This window comes from Microplitis demolitor, chromosome 1 (assembly GCF_026212275.2).
Source record: "Microplitis demolitor isolate Queensland-Clemson2020A chromosome 1, iyMicDemo2.1a, whole genome shotgun sequence".
NCBI classification, from domain to species: domain Eukaryota; kingdom Metazoa; phylum Arthropoda; class Insecta; order Hymenoptera; family Braconidae; genus Microplitis; species Microplitis demolitor.
This window is the reverse complement of record NC_068545.1, coordinates 22,647,375-22,667,616: the sequence shown is the minus strand read 5'-3', so window position 1 is coordinate 22,667,616 and position 20,242 is coordinate 22,647,375. Positions and strand designations below refer to the sequence as shown.

At 33.9% G+C, this 20,242-nt stretch overlaps 3 protein-coding genes across 5 annotated transcripts; 1 reads left to right on the top strand and 2 right to left on the bottom strand.

The window, feature by feature from the left end:
• Positions 1 to 250: 250 nt before the first annotated feature.
• Positions 251 to 7,583, bottom strand: LOC103580118 (WASH complex subunit 2). Of its 2 annotated transcripts, none has more exons than XM_008561764.3 (9): positions 7,447 to 7,583; positions 7,175 to 7,309; positions 6,237 to 7,101; positions 5,973 to 6,164; positions 5,587 to 5,903; positions 4,916 to 5,286; positions 2,829 to 4,402; positions 2,624 to 2,736; positions 251 to 2,567 (listed from the first exon to the last, which is right to left on the bottom strand). In XM_008561764.3, exons 1-9 carry the CDS (start codon positions 7,447 to 7,449, stop codon positions 1,122 to 1,124), a joined length of 5,016 nt encoding a protein of 1,671 aa, XP_008559986.1. In that variant the 5' UTR covers positions 7,450 to 7,583; the 3' UTR covers positions 251 to 1,121. The 2 variants fall into 2 exon arrangements, with proteins under 2 accessions (XP_008559986.1, XP_008559987.1); XM_008561765.3 differs by having other exon boundaries at positions 2,829 to 4,399.
• A 115-nt stretch (positions 7,584 to 7,698) lies between these two features.
• On the top strand, positions 7,699 to 10,064 carry LOC103580119 (STING ER exit protein). Its single transcript, XM_008561766.3, has 4 exons — positions 7,699 to 7,950; positions 8,912 to 9,068; positions 9,173 to 9,401; positions 9,729 to 10,064. Exons 1-4 carry the CDS (start codon positions 7,830 to 7,832, stop codon positions 9,876 to 9,878), a joined length of 657 nt encoding a protein of 218 aa, XP_008559988.1. The 5' UTR covers positions 7,699 to 7,829; the 3' UTR covers positions 9,879 to 10,064.
• LOC103580120 (uncharacterized) lies at positions 10,049 to 20,203 on the bottom strand. 2 transcript variants are annotated; one of them, XM_008561767.3, is made up of 6 exons: positions 19,984 to 20,203; positions 19,301 to 19,564; positions 18,498 to 18,701; positions 12,957 to 18,138; positions 12,652 to 12,885; positions 10,049 to 12,587 (listed from the first exon to the last, which is right to left on the bottom strand). In XM_008561767.3, exons 2-6 carry the CDS (start codon positions 19,531 to 19,533, stop codon positions 11,517 to 11,519), a joined length of 6,924 nt encoding a protein of 2,307 aa, XP_008559989.1. In that variant the 5' UTR covers positions 19,534 to 19,564; positions 19,984 to 20,203; the 3' UTR covers positions 10,049 to 11,516. The 2 variants fall into 2 exon arrangements, with proteins under 2 accessions (XP_008559989.1, XP_008559990.1); XM_008561768.3 differs by lacking the exon at positions 18,498 to 18,701.
• Positions 20,204 to 20,242: the final 39 nt, after the last annotated feature.

Genomic DNA, 20,242 nt, shown 5'->3' with positions numbered 1-20,242 from the left:
TTACAATGAATTACTATAACTTTTGAACGGATGAACCGATTTTGATCTCAAAGTGTCATTCGACGCGGCTTGTCAATATCTAGCAGCTGAAAAAAATTGAGCTTGATCGGTAGGGCTCGGTATAAATTTGAAAACTTAGACCGAAATTTTTACTCAGAACTTAAAAAAAAAATAATCACAGAAAAAAGTTTTCAATAAACTCTTTCACTTTAAAATCATAATTATTTTAATTTTCATAAACAAATAAATATTAATTAGAATGAATCATAAAGCTGCAGCGATTCCCTCGATCTGTCATTACGCGACTAATTCCATCATCATAATTTACAGTAAACAACTAGCCATTCGCAAAAAGGGTACGTGAGTAACGAAAGGTTAATAAATTAAAAGGGAAGTGAAAAATAGCCAGCATATTTTTGATTTTAGATTTCCCGCCTTGAAAACTAAAACATTACAATGTTAAGTTCGAATGTTTATATTCATTACAACCGTACATTCAAATTGCAACTTATGAAAGAATTGCCCGTGACCTGTTCTCTTCTAGAACTTTTTTCTATGACACAAAATAAACAGTTTTAAAAAATGAAGACAGACAATTTTAAAATGAATTAATAGTTTATATAAAAGTTTGTTAAAGTTGTTATTTTTATTTCAATTAAAGATTGTCTATATACATACAACAGGTCTCAATAACATGGCACAATTACTTATAATTACAAATAAAACAATTTTGCACATGATTTATTTGTAACCGTCCAATTAACGGTAACAATGATAAAAATTGTTATTTAAATACATAATGTATAAGTAATTACAGTTTACCAAGTGAGACTGAATTGATTAAACTTGAAAAATAAAATTTATTTTTACATATGTATATACTTATATTTATTTATATTATATTTAAATTCATTTCAAAGGTATTTGCATATAATTTAATTAAAGCTTCAAAATAATTATAACAATAAAAATAATGTTTAAAAAAAAAACAATTGTTAGAGTATTTTAAATGAATATTCAATGTCAATGCTGGTAGAAGTAATTTTTTTTACAATACACCTGATACTTTATATATATATATATATTTAAGTGTGTGGGTTTGTAACATGTTCACAAACAATTCAATCATCGTGAAGCATACTGAGCGGATCTTCAACAATAGTTTCAGCTGTTTTTTTTAAATCTCTCGTAACGGATTTTTTAACCGGCGCTAAATTTTCTCCAGACTGCGACGCACTTCCACTTGGCGCCGGTTGTTTTTTTATTGAAAACAAATCATCGTCACTTTCACCTTCATTTGAAAAAAGGGAACCGACTTTACTTACAGCGATAGGCTTTTTGGTAAAAAAAATATCATCTTCGCCGCTGGATTGCTCACCAAAAATATCACCTAATTTATTTTTTGTTTTTTTAGCATCGGTGGCTGCTGCTGGTGTCGTCACCGCTGACGGCTGATCTTTGCTCGAGTCAGGTTTTTCACTGGCATCAAAAAATAATTCTTCTTCATCATCATCCTCGATTCCGTCGTGTTTTGATGCAGTACCCGCGGCGCTTATGTCAGTGTCCGATAGCTCGGATTTACTCAAATTACTTTTCCTACTAGACGCAGAAGCAAATAAATCATCTGTCTCGTCATCCTCGCTGTCTAAGTCATTAAACAAACTGCTCTTAACACCAACACTTTTAACCGGTTTTTTAACTGGTTTTGTAAAAGGACCAGAAAATAAATCACTCGCTGAGTCATCTTCAAATAAATCCAATGCAGATTTTTTAGTTGACTCACCAGAAGTCGTCGTAGTTGAACTAGTCACTGACGGTTCTTTTTTACCAGTTGTACTAAATAAACTGTCATCTTCATCAAATAACAAACCCTGACCTCTCTCCGGTGAAGGAGTTTTAGTGACGAATGCAAACAGTTGACTCGGATCTTTCAGAGGATCGTGATTATCATCATGCAGTGGATCTACCGGTACTCGATCTTCTTTATCAACGGTCTCTCTGTCCCTCTTCCTAGACTCTTCACTATCCCGGTGTTGATTTTCCGTAGATTTATTTATAGAACCTTTTAATTTATCATAAGTGGCAGTGCCGTCTTTATAACGGTTTTCAAAGTGATTTTTCGACCTGCGTACTTGAACAGGCGAGAGAATGGGCGCCTCGTCAAATAGACTGTCTTCTTTGGGTGGATCTTCTGGTAAATCAGGTGGTACGTCAAATAGATCCTCTTCGTCAGTTGATGGCGACAGTAATGTATTTTTAGTTGTACTTATCGAACCGTCTTTGCTGATACTTATTTCTGAGCGATCGTCTCCCGTTAAATTGAGATACTGGTGCTTATTTTTTACAACAGTTTCGTCACGACTATCATCGTTTGTATGTATCGTTGTCACCCGATCGTTTTTAGTGTCTGCCTTAGAACTCGATAAATCGCTTGAATCAAATGCACCGGACGAATCAGTCGTATCAGTTGTTTCGAAATCTAGGCCACTTGTTCTGAGTGCCGTTTGACGGGCTTGCCTACTCTGAGGTCTTCGTTTCACAGGAATTCGAGCACGGTTTTGTAAAATCTGTAATTTATAACAATTTTAAATTTAAATTAAATAATTAAATAAATTTTTTTTACCTTTGAACCTTTAATTGTAAGAGTTTCCGCTTGCGCTGGAACATCGAAACTCACTGCAGTTTCTGTCTCAATCGACGGAGACAGCGACACATCTTTTTTATAAATATTTTCATCTAAAAGAATAAATAAAAATTTAGACATTTTTATTTTTTATTTTCATTTAAAAAAAAAAAAAAAAAAAAAAAAAAAAAAATTAAATTCTTACCAGACACAACTGTTGGTGATTTGGTACTCGGTATACTAATAGAACTTCCATCTTCACTATCACGATCCGGTGTGTTATCATTTTCCGAGTCTTGTTTATCACCAGCAGCTTTCCTCCACACAAGAGGAGTGTCAGTGGGGGATAAAATTTTTAAATCCCCCATTTTGCCCATAAGGTCTTTTATTTTTCCCGAAACCGCACGACGCGGTGGTGACACCGAGTCATTGTCATTGTCATCATCAACAATACCAGTAGGGATAGGCAATTTTATTTTCAAACTTTTCGGTGGTCCCGTGGTCGCGGTATCTTTGCTATGATTAATCCTCGACATTATACCACCATCTGTCGTAGAAACACTATCAGTATCTTCACAATATTTATCTATCTCAGCACTTTGTACACTTGTTATCTTAGTTTCTTTAATATTTACAACACTATCTTTCAAAATATCAAAACCTCCTGACACAACGGAAGACTTAACAGGTTTTTTCCCAAACAAACTGTCCTCGTCGTCGCTGTCTTCGCCAGCAAAGTCATCAAAAAGTCTACGGGTCTGGGACTGTAAATTACCATCTACTTTAGTAACATCAACTGACGGCGGTACTTGGTCACTGTTGTTCTGTTTCTCATCTAGTTTCACTTTACTTTTCTTCTCTCCCTCCACACTCGTCACGGCCGCGGAATCTTTTTTCGGCCTCGCCGCCTCTTCAACTGCCTCCTCCTCTCTGTCTTTATTTTGAATTAACTTTCGGAAAAGATCATCATCATCACCATGAGCTTTACCACCTCCACCACCGCCATCAAACATATTTGAAGGTTTCTTCGTTATTTTCGTATTAGTGCTAAACAAGTCGTCGTCTTCCTCATCACTATCATCAAAAATACTCAGAGTTTTACCGACATTACTAGACTTTTTTCCCAGCAATGATGGCAGTGATTTTACCTGTGCTATTTCCTCACTGATATTTACACTTGCAGCCTTATTAGACAGTAGATCGGATGACACTGCTGGTGAATTTGATTTAGATTTTTGTCCCGCGAAAATGTCAATGTCCGGAACGTTTACGCTACCAAAGATGTCACCGTCAGTCTTCTGATCATCAAACAAATTATTTTTTTGCTTTATCACTTTCGATTTAACTTCCTGGGCTTCTTGTTTCTGGTTTATTAAATAATTATTGCTATTACCCAATATATCCGCACTCTTTTGCGAACGCGAGCCAGAGCTTGTATTCGAAAATAGATCCTCTCCCGAATCAGAGTCATCAAAAAGTGACATTACTTTGGACTTGGACTTGATATCATTTTTAGATAACGGCGGTGGACTAAATACGTCATCATCAAATAAATTCACTTCTTTGCTGCTACTATTAATATTATTTTTACTTCTACTACTTAAATTTTCCTGTACACTAACTCCTGGCGCTGGATTACTGATAATTACATCACGTCCAGAATTAACAGCAACAGCATCAGCTCGCTGACGCGTTCGTTGGTTCAAAAGACTATCGCTCGTCAATCTTTCGCGGGATAATTCTTCGGAAGTCAAACGAGTTGATTCCATCTGAGGTCTTCTAGAAATATTTTTAAATAATTTAATTACAATTAACTGTAAACTCTAAATTATTTAAATAAATAAATAATTATGATTGACTGTAATTAATGGAATCGTTGGTTTCAGTCCAGCGAGTTTTAATGTATTATTGAAAGTTATTAACAAGTATTGAATTGAGTAAGCAAGTAAGTGAGCGAGCAACCGAGTGAGTCATAAATACACAACTAATATAACTAAACAAAAGTATTCGAATAGTCCCGCATAATATCGTGATCGTCATAGCAAAGCAATGGATCGATGTTGATTGTTCATGGCTAACGAGATTGTCTTTGTCATATTTATTATAACGGATCGTAGTTATTATATAGAATTATAAATAAATTCCTGAGTTAAATTAATACTCTAACAATAAAATGCATGTAATTTTTTAAACCATAACTGTGCGATAGCGTTTACAAACTAATTGTTAAATAAATAAGTGTGTAATTTAAAAAATTATTTATGATTATAATTAAATAAAAAAAAAACTTACTCAAGACCTAGACTAGTGGACAGATTACTGCTGATACTTTGTGGCGGGACTGAAATTCCGCTGCTGTCACTACTTTCTCTGACATGAATCCGATTTCCTGCGATAGTCGTGCTCGCACTGGACGTCGATGCACTTTTATCATTTTCACCCGACTGAGTAGCATTACTTTTGTTACTTATATTTATACTACTACTATTGCGACTCCCGCTAGCACTAACTGTTGATACAATTTTATCTCCTTCTTCTTTAAATCTAACACTCTCCTCATTTTCAGATGACTCAGACGAATCCAGACGTGCACGCTGGAATATTTTGCTACCTAAACTTGATGACAGAAGATCTGCTTTACTTATCAATACTCCTCGTGGACGCTAAATAAAAAAAAAATAGACTTTATAGAATTCATTTTATCATGATCCTGGAGATGGCAGACAATTGTCAATTTTTGAATTTTTTTTCAACTGATTTATTACAATAAAAAAAATCTAAAAATATGCACACGTAGAAAATTTAATTAACTGTAGGTGTAATTTTTTCAAATATTTTTTTTTTATAATTTATCGTTTTGAAAAAAATCCAACAATTATTAGACGGCTAAATTCAGTGTTATTTTATTTTATTGATCAATTAATTTATCAAGTTGTCGGTATACTAGAAATTAAAATACTTACGTTTCTAGGTGAACTTTTTGTAGTCTCTGGTGATTTGACTACCGCTGAATTTCTAGCAGAACTGAATAAACTGTCGTCCTCATCCTCGTCGTCATCAAACAAATTAGGAACGCTGTTGTTTATTTCCGGCGTACTCGTCGCTACTTTTTCAGCAGTCGCGTGTCCAGCAGCAAACTTATTCTTTGGTTTATCACTCGTCCCATCAGCATCTTTAGTAACTGAACTCTTGGTGGAGCTTTTAGGCGCAAATATATCGTCGGAATCATCAGAATCGACGTCGCCAAATAAGTCGTCAATTGAAGACTTGGGTTTAGCTTCTACAAATAAATTTAACATTTTAAAATAAATTTCCTGTCACGAGGACTAACAAAAGAGCTGATACGTACCAACAGAATTCATAGGAGGTGGTAAATCAATACTAGCAGGAATGATATTCGATTGCTGACGTCTCAAGGGCTTGTTGTTCCATAAACTGTTCGGCACATCGTCATCAAAGAGTCCACCGTCACTAAACAAGTCGTCTTTCTTATTATTGAAGACATCTTCATCATTCTTCTCTTCATTAGCAAACAAATCATCTTAAATTATAAAATAAACTGTCAGATAAATATTTTAATTTTAAATAAAATAAATAATTAATTTAAAAATACCACTAGAGCGATTGATAGACGAGCGGTCAGCTTTTGAGTTATCAGGTTTGCTAGCAGGCAAGACACTTCCTAATCTCTTGGCAAGTTCTTCAGCAAAACCAGGAGCATCTCGACCAGAACTCTTACTTCTAACTTCAATAGGTGTGTCTATTTCCGAAGTTGAATTGAGAGTATCCTGACTTCTCGTGTACATTTTATCAGTCGTCGAACTAGGACCACTGGCCAGTTTATTTGTATTATTACTTTTATCATTAAAATCACTGGATTCACTTGACGACAACGAAGATCTAGCTGCCAATAAATTATTACGCTGGTTTGAATTAAAGATATGTGTTATTTTATCACCCTCAGTGCTTTCATCCTCATCCTCATCATCTTCATCTTCATTGTCATCAGGTGCTTCAGACTCGCTGCTTGACTCCAACCCTATTTTATTTGAAGCTTTCCATTTATCCGAGCCAATGACGTAAGGCAGCGGTCGATCTCTGTAAGGATCTTTTGGCCTCAATATAAAACTCGGTACCGACACTTGATTGTCATCCTCACTATCATCGCTCGCGACAACTTCTAGCCTGTCGTACTTGTCGTCCATTATCTGCAAGCCCCTTTGAATGTTATCGCTCACGGCAGCGATCATCTCAGCTTCACTTAATTCCTTCTGTGCATCAATACCTTCAGTCTTTTTGCTCCGCTCCTGCTGTTCAAGAGCTGGATCATCATCGTGGACCCGACTCTCTATAAACTGAGTATTGGCCAGTGCAAGAGATGCATTTGTGACATTATCTATCAGCACAGTTGTTTCATTTAAATCACCGCACAGTAAATCGAGATTTTTTTCCGTACATTTGACCCTAGATGTCAATGTCTGTTGATAAATTACATAAACTCATTAAAGTTAATCAATAATAATTAATAAATATTAAATAATTAATAAATACTTCAGAAAATTCTTGAAGATGTCTTAGTAATCCAACATCACCAGCCAAACTCCATTCTCCCTGTTTCAATCTCATTTCATCGGTTGTCCAGGGATGATCCCATGATTTTTCGGGCTCTTCTGATGTTGATAAATTCTAAATATTAATTATTAATTATAATTATTATTATTAAATAATTTTATTGCTATTATTATTTAATTTAATAAATAAAAAACTAGACTTTAAGGTTCAGCTGTCATTGATCTCCTTAAAAACTATAATAAATAAATTACCATTTTTATTATTTTTAATCCAAAGGCACAGGAACATCACATTGGAATGATTATAATTTTTTATATACTTTAATCATTACTGATAATTAATGTTACGCCTATCAATCGAAACCCTAGTGAGTCAAATGACAAGATCTAAACACTGGAATAATTTAGGTGGCAGTAGTTTTACACAATGGGTCAATGTTTTTGAACTGGATTTTCAGTCTTGGATCTTGATCTTGGATTTTATTTGATTTTATGTTTATGAACATGACAGTGAAGTGGAGGTGGATTTCATCAGAAAATCAGCTGCTATTTTGTAGGTTATAAACATTGAACGTTTTCTAGACGTTTATTTATTATAATAGTGATATTTATTTATATATAAATATTAAATTAAAATGCCGAAAGTTGTATCAAGAAGTATAATATGTTCGGACACTAAAGATCAAGAAGAGTATGGGGAAGAAAAACCATTGTTGACTTATTATTGTTTATGTGGACAAATGACACTAATTTTAGGTAAAATATTATTTTTTAAATATTTATTTATTGTTAATTAAATTGTCGCAAAATTAAATATCATAAAAAAGCACGTTGACCAAAGAATCCCTGGAATATTTTAAACAACAATAAAATTATTAATGATATAAATAATTTTAAATTCATAATAATACTGAAGCTAGCTGATGACTGATAATTTTTAGATTTTTTTTAAATCGGTAAATTATAAAAAAAAAAAAAAATATTTTAAAAAATTGCACTCATAGTTTTTTAAATTTTCTACTTGTGCGTATTTTTATTTTAGTTTTTTTTTTTTTTTTTGTAATCGACATTAAAAATTAAATTCAAAAATTGCTGATTGTCTGTTAACTTCAGAATCATAAATTCATAATATAAATTCAATGAGTGTGAATGTAGCAGATATGAGACAATTTATAAATTTGAATTAAATAAATAAATTAATTAAAATAATGAAATTTAAAAAAATGCGCATACGGATTTTTCATTCATCTATATATGCATTTTTTAATTTTTACCCTACTTACATTTTATTCATTTATTCTAAAATTTAAAAAATTGTCTGCTACATTCATATTCATTAAATTCAAAACAATATAAAGATCTGTTAAAATAAAAATGAGTGTGAATGTAACAGACATATGAGACAGTTTATAAATTTGAATTACATGAATAATAAATTAAAATAATAAAATTTTAAAAAACGCACGTATTAATTTTTCGTTGATCTAAATACACATTTTAAAATTTTTACTCTATCTACGTTTTATTTATTCATTCAAAAATTAAAAAAATTCTCACTTGTCAGTTACCTTCACACTTATAAAATAAAATATATATAATTGTTAAAAGATTTAAACTTAATAGCAAAAGTTTCGTAGTAGCTAATAACCCACGAGGTAGATGCGACTTTAAATAATCAAATAAAAAAATAAAATAATTTATTAATTTTATAATTCAGATTGTGCGATCGAAAAATTACCGCTGCGCAAACGTGACGGAGCTCGTGTTATTGATGGAAGTAAACATGCTCATAAAATGATAAGTGAACTTGATGAAACTGTATTTTTGAAACGGTCTGAAGGTATTGAAAAACAACACAGACAAAAGTGTAAAAAGTATGTTAGTTTATTTATATATTTATGCTCAAATTTATTATTTATTTGTAAATGAATGTTATCAATCATTAGCTTAATTTATTTATTTGTTTATTTTTTTATAGATGCGGGCTCTTGCTGTATTACAAACATGACCCGACAGCAAATATTGTCTTTATCGTAAAAGGCTCCGTGATAAAGAGTTCTGGTGAAGGTCCGATGACTGATATTTATAATCAAGTAGAAGTTGAAAAACCTAAAAAAATAATGGTTACCAAACACACTAAAAATATGGGTAAATTTAGTTCTGTTACTGTTTCAACAATTGATGAAGAAGAAGATGAAATTGAAGCTGTAAGTATTTTCATTCAATTATTGTAATAAATGTTCTTACAATCAGTCTGTGCTAAAAGTCAGTTACGTGACTTTTTTTTTCTCAATAATTATTCAAAAAATTTATATCTACCCAAGTAACACAGTGACAACTATAAGATCTTAAAAAGAACTAGACAAATTTTATTTTGTCTCAAATTCACTTTTTTTTTTTTTGCATAAATAAGACGTACAAATGTTAGCCCTTGGAATCATAGAAAATTTGTATTTTTTCCGTGTTACAAAAGTCATTTGCATAAACAAGTCGTTTATAACTTATGTGATAATTATTTATTTAAAATTTTTTAGCGCGAAGTTGCTGATTCTTATGCAAATAATGCCCGTATCATTGAGAAACAATTAGAAAGAAAAGGAATGACTAAAAGAAAAGCTGTCCCAGTACCTGATACGGATCGTATCAAAAGAACTAGACCACGAGGAACTTTATTAGATGTTTAATAAATTATTCATATTTTTTTAATTATTTTAAATATTACCAGTAACATAAAAAAAAATTATTTAATTTTTTCTGTTTAAAAGTAAAATTATTAATTAATAATTATCAGATTGTATTTGTAATTAATTAAAAAAAAATAAAAATGAAGTGTAAATAATAAAACAAAAATAAATTATTTTTGAATTATACTTTATTTGAATATTGTATTTAAATACCTTTATTAACGTTACATTAACATAAATATTTAAAATATATAAATGACTAGATACAAATATTGCATAAAAATGTACATTGCAAAAAATATATAAATTCATTAATGATTAATTAAATAAACATAAGAACTACATACATATATAATAGGATACAAGACAAATCATTCATTCCCTCTTACTTGATTACTAAATTATTTATTTTATTCTATTTTAATTTTATTTATAATTTTAAATAAACTGGAAAACTGCCAATCCTTCGAAACATGCCCGCATGATATATCATCATTATTTATTTTAATTTAAATACTGCGATTGGCAAAATATAAATATACATTAAACCAACGTTATTTATTGTTCGAGCCCTCATGTCCACCAAACAAATATATCAAAAAAATAAATATAAAATATACAATACAAAATAGAAATTAATTATTAACTCAGTAAACAAAATGTCACTAAAAAAATATAAATATATATCTATATATGTTTTATTTATAATATTAATGGTTAATTAAATTTTTTAGATGGCAACATTTGTGAGAAAGAAAATTATATTTAACCGAGCATTAATATTTTATGATATGGCTCTCTTTGTTTACATTAACGAGTGGTGAGAATAATTTATTCTTATCATCTATTATCAACAAACTGGCCGTAATTAATAATTATTATATAATAATATTTCATTTTTAAAAATTTAGTCATATATAATTACGGTTCTTGAAAATTTAATTGCATCACTGACTTTATTCGCGGTAATTAAGTTTATTAATTAAAAAAAAAAAAAATTACAACAATAAATGTTTTTTAATTTTCTCTGAATCTATTTCTAATACTTTCTTATCCCAAATAAGTAAATTATTAAGAATAAAAAAAAGCGCGAAAGTTTAAAAATAAATCCAGAAAAATTAAACCGTGCAGAGAAAAATTTTAATTATTTTTAAAAATTCAGACTTTAAATTAATGGAAAATTATATTTACTCTACGAGATTAATTATTGAGTCTTGCAAAATTCTACGCAGCTTAAGTGGATATTAATAATCATAAATATAAACAAATCAATAGGACACTTTCTCATGATCATAACACATTACATACAATACAATAAATGCTTCATATTATTTATTTTATCTTTTTTTTTTTTTTCAAGTTTCAAAAGACTGCAAATCACTCTTATCCGAACTCAGTACTCAATATACGATTTACAGATAAATTATTTAATATTTATTATTCCTCCGGTGGAAGTAATATCACTTTACACGATCAATCTCGCGATTTATATATTATTTTAATAAGTATTAATAATTAAATTTAAACAAAACGAATTAATGCGGATCTCACTCAATTATTTTTCTACTTTTTTATAATTGTAAAGCAATTTGTGTAAAAGAAAAAAAAATATTTATATATATATTTTATTTAAATAATTTAAGATGTTACTTGTGTGGTTTTCATGTCAGATTTTTTTAGAATCGTGGGTTCGTCTTTCAAAAAAGTGCCAGATCTAGATCCAACGGTGAGTTGTTTTGAAGCATCGGCATTATGGCACTTGAGTTTATTTTTTTCTTCAGTGCCTTTTACAATATTTTTTTTAGCTGCTTGCAAATTGCGATTAACTCTATTGATACCGGCACTACCGCTACCATTTGATTTAGGAGATCTCTTGCTGGGGCTGTCACTGCTAGAAGGATTTGAATCTTTTTTGTCTCTCTTTAAGGCGGGGGGAGTACTAGTCGAGGGCATGCTCTGCCGAGTAGTTACTTTAGATGCGCTACCATTAACCAATTTGTTGGGGACATCAGGAGTCTTGGCGGCATCCAAGAGGTTTCTACGTAAGTTTGGTGATCCATGGTAAGCACTGATAGCCGCGACGCGGTTCCGACTTGCGGCTGTCGAGCTTTCGACGGATCTAACAGGGCGCCTTGTCACGCCGAGCGGACTCTTGTGCTGAACAGGCGGTGACGACTTTTTGGCGCGCTCCATCGCCAGACTTTTAGCAGTCGGTCTTCCTAGAGTAGGCGACACTTTGTTGGAGACTACAGATTTTGGAGTCGCTGTGACTTCAGTCATCAGACTGTCCGCAGACATGGAAGTATCCATTTTCTCAACTTTTTTAACTGTCAAAGGTTTCTTTTTGGATTCCGCTAGTGAATCAACAGACAGTCCGATCTCTACGTCTTTAGGTTCAAGTGACGGTGACTCGGGTCTAGTGATACCACAACTTTTACTTAAATTATCACGTTTTGCTGATGGCTTTGTACTTGTGTCCGTCAAACTGTCCGACGAAAGCGCTCTCATGTCTTTTTTAACTGCTGCTTTTATTTTAGCTATTGGTTTTTTATCAACGGCGCGTTTCATTGCCGGACTTGATGTTCTTGAAGAGTCTGATGAAGAGATCATTATTTTACGTCTTTGTTGAACAGTTACACGTTCTGGTAACTGTTGAGCTGTGTCTTTTGATGCAGATTTATTCCTTGGTTCCAAGTATCTTGATTTCACCTGAAATAATAACAATATTAATTAATTAATTACTTATTTATCAAAGCAAATAATTTATATTTACCTCTATTTTATTCGGCCATGATTTAGGTCGAATAGTTGATTCAGCAGCTAGCAATTTACTGTCCTGCATTTTACGCTCCAGAGGATCACTCTTCGGTTTCGGTAACACTTTTTTCGTCTGCGCGATGACTGTTGGCTTGGATGCCGTTTTATTGGCTTCGGAAATTGTCATCTTAACTCGTCTTAAGTCTAAGCTTCTGCTGGCAGAAGTTCTGCTCGGTGGTGTCTTAGTATCCTAAGAAAAAATAAAAAATTTCAAATTCATTTTTCACCAACAGGTCGAACAAAAATAAAATAGACACAAACCTTAAGAAAATTAGAGTGTCTAGAAGGTCTCTTGAGCGCTTCATGAGGAAGAATGACAAGACAAGCAAGTTCTTGGATCCTGCGTCGTAACTCAAGATCCATTTTCATCCAAGTAGTGGTTCTAGACGCGCGGGAAGCTTCTTTAACCAAACACTTTTCAACCCGGCCCTGGATTTTGCCCAGAAAGTCAACAAACAATACACCCCACTGCGGTTTATTAGTCGGCGAATCCTCTGGCTTGACAGCTGCCAGCATTTTAGCCAACTTGGCATAACTCTTGCAGGCTTGATCAGGAGGCAAACGGTCCGCCGCGGCCAGAACGCTGTCCTCCAGTCTACTGATGTTCCACGTAAGATCGCGACCCAGGGCTTGGAAGCTGTCATTGCTCAAAACACTTGAGAAATTTTCCGACAAAAATTTAAGCGCCGTCTCTAGAAGATTTGAGACCATTCTGAAGACCGGTTCCGCCCATCTTACATTTGGCAAAGTAGCCAGCAGTTTATCGCAGTCCATAATTGTCTGAAGAATATTATCAGCTGACATGTGGACAATGTGTTGATGGTAGCACTTGTCAATAAGCTCACGCGGTAGTGCCGCAAAGGCTTTGCAGGGCCATATTCTTACAAAGTGTCGGGTTATCCAGCGCAGCGATTTTCTGTAGACTTCATCGAGTCCATAGGCTGCCGCCAGAGGTAAACATTCTAAGACTCCCACAGCACAAAGCTGACATGGCTTGTGAAACAAATGACAGTACTTAACTTTAATAGTATATCCGATAACTTCTTTAAGACCTTCAAGACAAAGCATATCCGCTAGTGTTGCTAACTCGACGATACTTATTGAATCCGGTATATTACTTTCCCCACTATAGATATGACAAAGTGCAAAGTGTACCGAGCTATAAGAGTATCCTTGCAATGATATAACATTACCAGCGCTTTCAATCCAACCACCGCTGAGAATAGCCGCAAAATACTGGCAACGTGAGCTTAAAATGCACTTATGGGCTCGTATACGTCTCCCGCTTACGTCTATTGTCACATCTGGATTTATTTCTTCCAAGAACATCCGCAAAAGATCTTCACCGAGTCTATTATAGGGTTTAGTATTTGCAAAACTAGACGTTTCTGTTTCTTCAGTACTTACATCTGCTCCAGAACGTCCCATGCTGCTTTGCATACTACTGAGATCAGACTCGGAAACAATTCCCTCGACTTCATACTCGTTGGCAAACTCTTCTATCGGTGATTTATTGTGTTTCGCTGGCAGCGAGGTGCTCATTATTGAGGTAAATTTACGTGAAGACAAAGTCCGGACTTGACACGGCCCATTCGTGCGGTTTATGGCTAATTTGCTCTCGACCCAAGACATCTCTGGAATGCTACTACTCATCCTATAAGGAATGTTACGAGTTCCAGTAGTCAGCTCTTGATCAGCGGCTCCTGTTTTCGGTGCAACTTTATCGAGATCTGATAAACGAACGAAACCCGAACCAACTGCTTCCTTAGTGTCTTTACTCTCCGATTTTTTTGCATCTGGCTGACCGTACTCTGGTTTGTTAAACTCGCACTCAATTTTCTTAATTGTTTCAGTCAAAGATTTATGAGTTTCAGCAATTTTGCTGGGGACTTCAACCTGCCGCCTTTCATTGAAACCCGCCGAGCCATTTCTGTACTCACCGAGTTCAAACTCATGGTTGTCGCTGCCCGGTGATGGTCCACTGGCACTTCCACTGCTGATGTCGAAGGTCTCACTCTTCCTCGTGTGGCCTTCAGTCCCAGTGGTACTCTCAGTTCCTGTTTTTTCCCACACCGACACCTCCGATTGATCGTCATCAAAGATCTTGGGATCAACTGACGCTCCAGCACTCGAACACATGCTACTGCGCATCAGATCTTTGTACTCCTGACGTTTGACACATCCGCGTAGACCGTCGTTTAAAATCTCAACGTGAGAATTTGGCGGCGTATCGCGAATCCCATTGTCAAAACCCTCGAAAGACGTGGTAATACTTGGAGGTTTTTCTTGGGCCGTCGGAGCAGCTGGAAGCGAAGACCCGCGTTCCAGTTGATTCAACGAGACACTAGAACCACTTGGCTTAACTTGCAGTAATTTATCGGTACCCGGTTCAATGGAAACACTGTGTGCCCGTTTATGTTGACGGTAAAAACCTGTAGCTTCATCGCTACCTTTGGCGATGATACCGTTGCCCGGACTCTGTGATTTATCAGCGACATTCCACGAGTGCCTTTGAAAAGCGGACCGCGATGTTGAGAGCGTACGTCGTCTCACAACCGGGGAATCCGACTCAATAAACATAAACACACTAGGTTTTTTATCTCGCGATCGTGACAGTTCACTCGGCGACTCGTTACTTGAACTCTTGGCGCTGTCTGTCATGCGATTAAACAATTTATTTGACTTTTTATCTCTACAAGTAACTTCATCTTCACTTTTCTTCGTGCTCGGTTCGCTCAAATCGATAAACATCGAAAATATATTTTTTTTCTCAACATTATCAGCCACGCCCGGTTTATTTTTCGGTGATAAATCTTTCTTGCAACTACTTTTTATTATTTTATCCGGCTGCGCTGACATATCAATGAAAAATTCACAAGACTTGGTAGCGCTTGCACCAGCAGGAGTTACACCAAAAGTTCCACCACCATCTTTAGAAGTCTCTGGTTGCTTGACGCCAGTCGTTGAATTATTTTTCGTACAGTTGATGTCTTTCAGATTAACAAAGAAGCCCGTGCTGTTCTGTTTCTCAGCAGCTTTAGCTCTGCTATAACTTTTGGGACTCGTTTCCGTGTATGAGTAACTATGGGACATGCTGCTTGAAGATGAGCCATTGGTAGACTTTGTACTATGATTATTGTTGTTATTGCTGGCAGTATTTTTCCCAGAATTACTCATGTCAACAACCCATGTAGTCATCGAGGAAGACATGCGCCCCGAACGCACGCGCTCACTAGGAAAATTAGTAATAACCGAGCCGCCAGATACTATCGGCGTAGATTCGGTTTTACGGCGGACAGAGGGGCTGTCAGTTGGTCGAGAGTAATCAGCACTACTGACACCGCCCGAAACAATCGGCGTCATTTCATCTCGCTTTGTTCTTCTCATGGTGCCCGACTGACTTGAAGATGCCAACGGATGATCGAAAGTCGTCGGCAAACTATTGCAATCTGTTATTGAGCTGTCGTCTGTTTCCGAACCAGTACCGATAAATTTATCACTCGCACTTTTAGCCAGCGGATAGAGTCCATTCGTTCCATCAAACTGACAATTTACAGTCTCATTATTATTGCTGCTAATATTTATATTATTAAAAGACCTCGATGTGTCTAGGAACGAATAATTATTATTTTGCCGCGTAACATATTTTTTAGTCACATTGTCAACATTTTTATTCTCACGCGCTGGTTCGGAAAAGTACGAGGACAATGACGAGTAGTTTGTGCTGTTAAGTGACGTTAAATCATCATCCACACGATGACCAGAGTACTGCGGGATAGAATTTTTAAATACAAGATTTCCCTGGCGACGTTCGTACTCTTGTCTCAAGTGCGATAATTTCTCATCCCCCGACTCCAACTCGAATGTGTTGCCGCGTACTAACGATAATGGCTGTGAATCACATGAAGAATTATTATCAGATACATTGTCATTGATCAATATAATACTTTCTTTGTCTTCATTGCCACCATCACCATCACCCTCATCACCACCACCACCACCGACACTATTATTACACTGCGCTTTTTTATTATTATCAATACAAGGCGATGGATGATTACTTTCCCCACTGTCTGCTTCTTTAATCTCCACAACCAATAACTCCTTCTCAACAGTCTTGACCTGAAATTTTTCCTCGCTTATCAAATCAACGTTTCTCACTTTACGAGTTTGCGATTCATCATTAGCCACCGGAATTAAATACTCTGTAAGTTTTAATTCGCGTTCAAACTCTGCGGTTGTTTCTTGCCCGGTCGTTGAAGATTTTCTCGCAGACAGTCTGTTGTCATCATCATCATCATCGTTATTGTTAATGTTACTGTTGTTATTATTATTATTAATATTATTATTATTGCTGCGTAACTCCAAGCCGTAGTGTTGGTCTTGGTCGTGTGATTTTGAAGGAATGTAGCTGACAGTTTCTTTTAAATAAGTAGGCAAACTAACACCGGAAATAGGAACTGAGGAAGCTCCGGAGGAAACTCTGTCTCTGGTTAAATTACTCGTAGTTATTTCATTATCATCATTAAGACTCGACGCGTCGATAAAGTAATAACTGTTTACACTCGAAGAACTTTTCTTTAAACTTAAATCATCTTTTGCGTGTAGTAACAATGAAGACGAAGACGACGTGTTATTAAATGCTTCAGCAGTCATACTACGCGACTTAGAATCACCAATTGATTTTTCTTCCGGCGAGTCATTTGATAACTCTCGTCGAATAGCGTTGCCGGTAGGAGATAAATTTCCCGGTTCAATGAATTCAAATGACCCGGTAGGAACAAAAGATCCAGAGCCACTTTGTTCATTATCATTATCATTATCGGATTCGTAGAAGGGATCGTTCAGTACCTCGTTCTCGTAACGCGTAACATCATCAACTGGATCGTCCTCACGGTATCTTTTAGCTTCTTCTGGACTTGTTGCTTCGTCACTGGACTTTTTGTGATAAGAATTAGCTTTTGGAGCTGGCGGTTGGTTCTGCTGTCTAGCCGATGGTTTATTGGCGCCACATGCACAGACGTCGCTCGAAATAGTTCCTTGGTTGTTTATGGGGTCTCGGTCACTACCACTACTGCACCAGCAACTCTGATGACTCGATGTTGTATTTTTATTCGGGTGTGATTTTTCTACATCCCCACTGAGCGACACTCTAATAAAATCCTCGTCTGTCGAGACGTAATCAGTAACATGTGACTCTTCAAAGTCTGTGCATGAGTTTTCAGACTCAGTGTTCTCATGAGGGCTTGCGGATCCGGTTTCTAGACCGGAATCAGCCATTTCTGATGAGCTTACAGTTAAATCAACCGCATCGCTAGTTTCAAAAGATATATTTATGATATCTACTGGTCCACTTAACGGCAATATTTTATCTTCAATGTATAAAATATACTCTACCAAACGTTGCTCCTGTTCTTTTATATCCAAGTTGCAGTATAAAAGTCTGGAAATAATTTATTACATCACATCATTTATTTTTTATAATTTTAACTGATAGTAAATATATTTTTAAATCAAAGTATCAATAATTCAACTTTAAATCATAAAAGTAAAAATAATTTTTTTAAATTTCGTCTGCTGTAAGCTTTAATTTAATTTATCGATAATTGAAACATCAAACTATTAATGGCTTTTAAATAATCAGTTACAATTTATAGATTTAAACTTTTAAAAAATCATAAAATAAAAATAAATAAAAATTCAATTTCTCATTATTAATTTTTATATCACTTATTAGTAGATAAAGTAATTAGTGTCCTAGATAAATAATGAAAATTATATAAATGTGATAAGAGCTAATACCTCACAAAGCCATTGATTTGATGAAATATTTCTGAAGAGTAGAGATAGCATTTAATTGGACTCGCGTTAGCATTTTTGAAATATTTATCTTTCAATAGATTATACAGGTGCGGTGATCTTGCATTGAAGATGCAACTGTTTATCTCTAGGACACTGGACTCGTGTATTATATAAAGATCCGTATGAAGAGACTTGTCGAATATTCTACAACATATCCAAGAGTTCAAAAACATTAACTACATTCAAATTAACAAAATTTTTCATAAAACTTTTTGATTTTTATACTTTTATAATTACGGAGTACTTGAAAAAATCAACAAAATCAAATTTATTTGATATTAACGTAAAATAAACTTGTAAATATTAATTTATTTTTTTTTTTATATCTCAACAAGACAAAATAAAACTGATAACGTTTTTAGGGTATATCAGTCTTTAATTTGAACAAACAAAATATTTAATCTCAAAATAAATATCAAAAATTATTTGAGAAAAACTTTTAAAAGTTCCATTAAAAGTTTTGTACTTTTTTAAAGTTAAAAGTTCTACATATCTACTTTTTTTTCTTCTTATGCATTTTTTTTCCACATACTTGCATACTGTACTTCCACTACTTCCGGTTAAAATAAAAGATGTCAACAAAAACAAAAACCAATAGAAATATATGGAGATGTGAGTAAAGAAACTTTCGTATATAATTGAACCCAACGTTCACGACGACTTGATACTTGAAAAATAATTTTTTTAAGTTACCTAAAAATTATCTCATAGATATTTGAATCTTAAAACTCTAAATTGCTCACCTAAATATATTTTTTTGCAAAGTAGCTATAGCTTTTTCACAGGTGTCTCTATACTCAATATATTTCTTCCGTTTGAAAAGTTGACTCGGTTGTATTACACCAGCTTGATAATAATTACAAATTGTCTGATGATGTTGATATTGATATTTTAGCAGATGTTGATGTGAACATGACCACACTCGTACTTTATTCAAACTTCCTTGCCTCCTTTCAATGCCAGTCCTTTCAGCCATGAGTTGGATCTACTCTTCCATATTTATTCACCTTGAAAATATACGTAAACATTTCATTTTATATTTATCAACAATTAAGTATGTTAATCTTAGTATTACTCATTTATATTTTTAATTTTAAATACTGAATAAAATAACAAAAGCCTTAGCACGACACATTAAACATTTTAACATCTAATTAATCATACAGTCCATTAAATATTTTTTAAAAGCTTTCTTTAATTTTAGGCTTTAAAAAAAAATAATAATAGAATAGAGTGACCATGAATTAATGGACTAGGTTACGAAATATATTTATAAATTTAAAAAATGCAAAACAGTTTTTTTTAATTTTTTTTTTCTTTTAACCCAATAAATTTATGACGACCGAGTAAGCGTGGGCGTTAGTAATTTATTATTTATAAATTTAAATGTGTAATTTTAATTCCAATAATTTATTGATCGCAATACCTGCGTTTTCACGCCGCCCTAGCACACTTGCACCAAATAAAACTTAAATTACACACTACGTACAAAACTTTACTTATTTATCATACAGATAATTAATTATCCTATAATTAATAATTAATCATCATTTATAAATACATTTGAATATTGTTTTTTTTTTAAATAATTTTTTTTGTCCAGTTTATCACTTAATCCATCTTCACACTCACTGGAATCGAGACCAACTGAACTTTTGTAGAGGGCGTTGAATATCAACCACGAG

What these genes read in the sequence shown, in the direction of transcription:
- LOC103580118 (XM_008561764.3), bottom strand. An exon ending in ATCTTCAAGAATTTTCTGAA is followed by an intron (nt 7,102 to 7,174) that starts GTATTTATTAAT and finishes ATTTATCAACAG; the next exon opens with ACATTGACATCTAGGGTCAA. An exon ending in ACCTCCTATGAATTCTGTTG is followed by an intron (nt 5,904 to 5,972) that starts GTACGTATCAGC and finishes ATTTATTTGTAG; the next exon opens with AAGCTAAACCCAAGTCTTCA.
- LOC103580119 (XM_008561766.3), top strand. Translation starts at nt 7,830, where the DNA reads ATGCCGAAAGTTGTATCAAGAAGTATAATATGTTCGGACACTAAAGAT. An exon ending in CACAGACAAAAGTGTAAAAA is followed by an intron (nt 9,069 to 9,172) that starts GTATGTTAGTTT and finishes ATTTTTTTATAG; the next exon opens with ATGCGGGCTCTTGCTGTATT. An exon ending in AAGAAGATGAAATTGAAGCT is followed by an intron (nt 9,402 to 9,728) that starts GTAAGTATTTTC and finishes AAAATTTTTTAG; the next exon opens with CGCGAAGTTGCTGATTCTTA.
- LOC103580120 (XM_008561767.3), bottom strand. Translation starts at nt 19,533, where the DNA reads ATGGCTGAAAGGACTGGCATTGAAAGGAGGCAAGGAAGTTTGAATAAA. An exon ending in TTGCAAAAAAATATATTTAG is followed by an intron (nt 18,702 to 19,300) that starts GTGAGCAATTTA and finishes GATATGTTGTAG; the next exon opens with AATATTCGACAAGTCTCTTC. An exon ending in CAAATCAATGGCTTTGTGAG is followed by an intron (nt 18,139 to 18,497) that starts GTATTAGCTCTT and finishes AATTATTTCCAG; the next exon opens with ACTTTTATACTGCAACTTGG.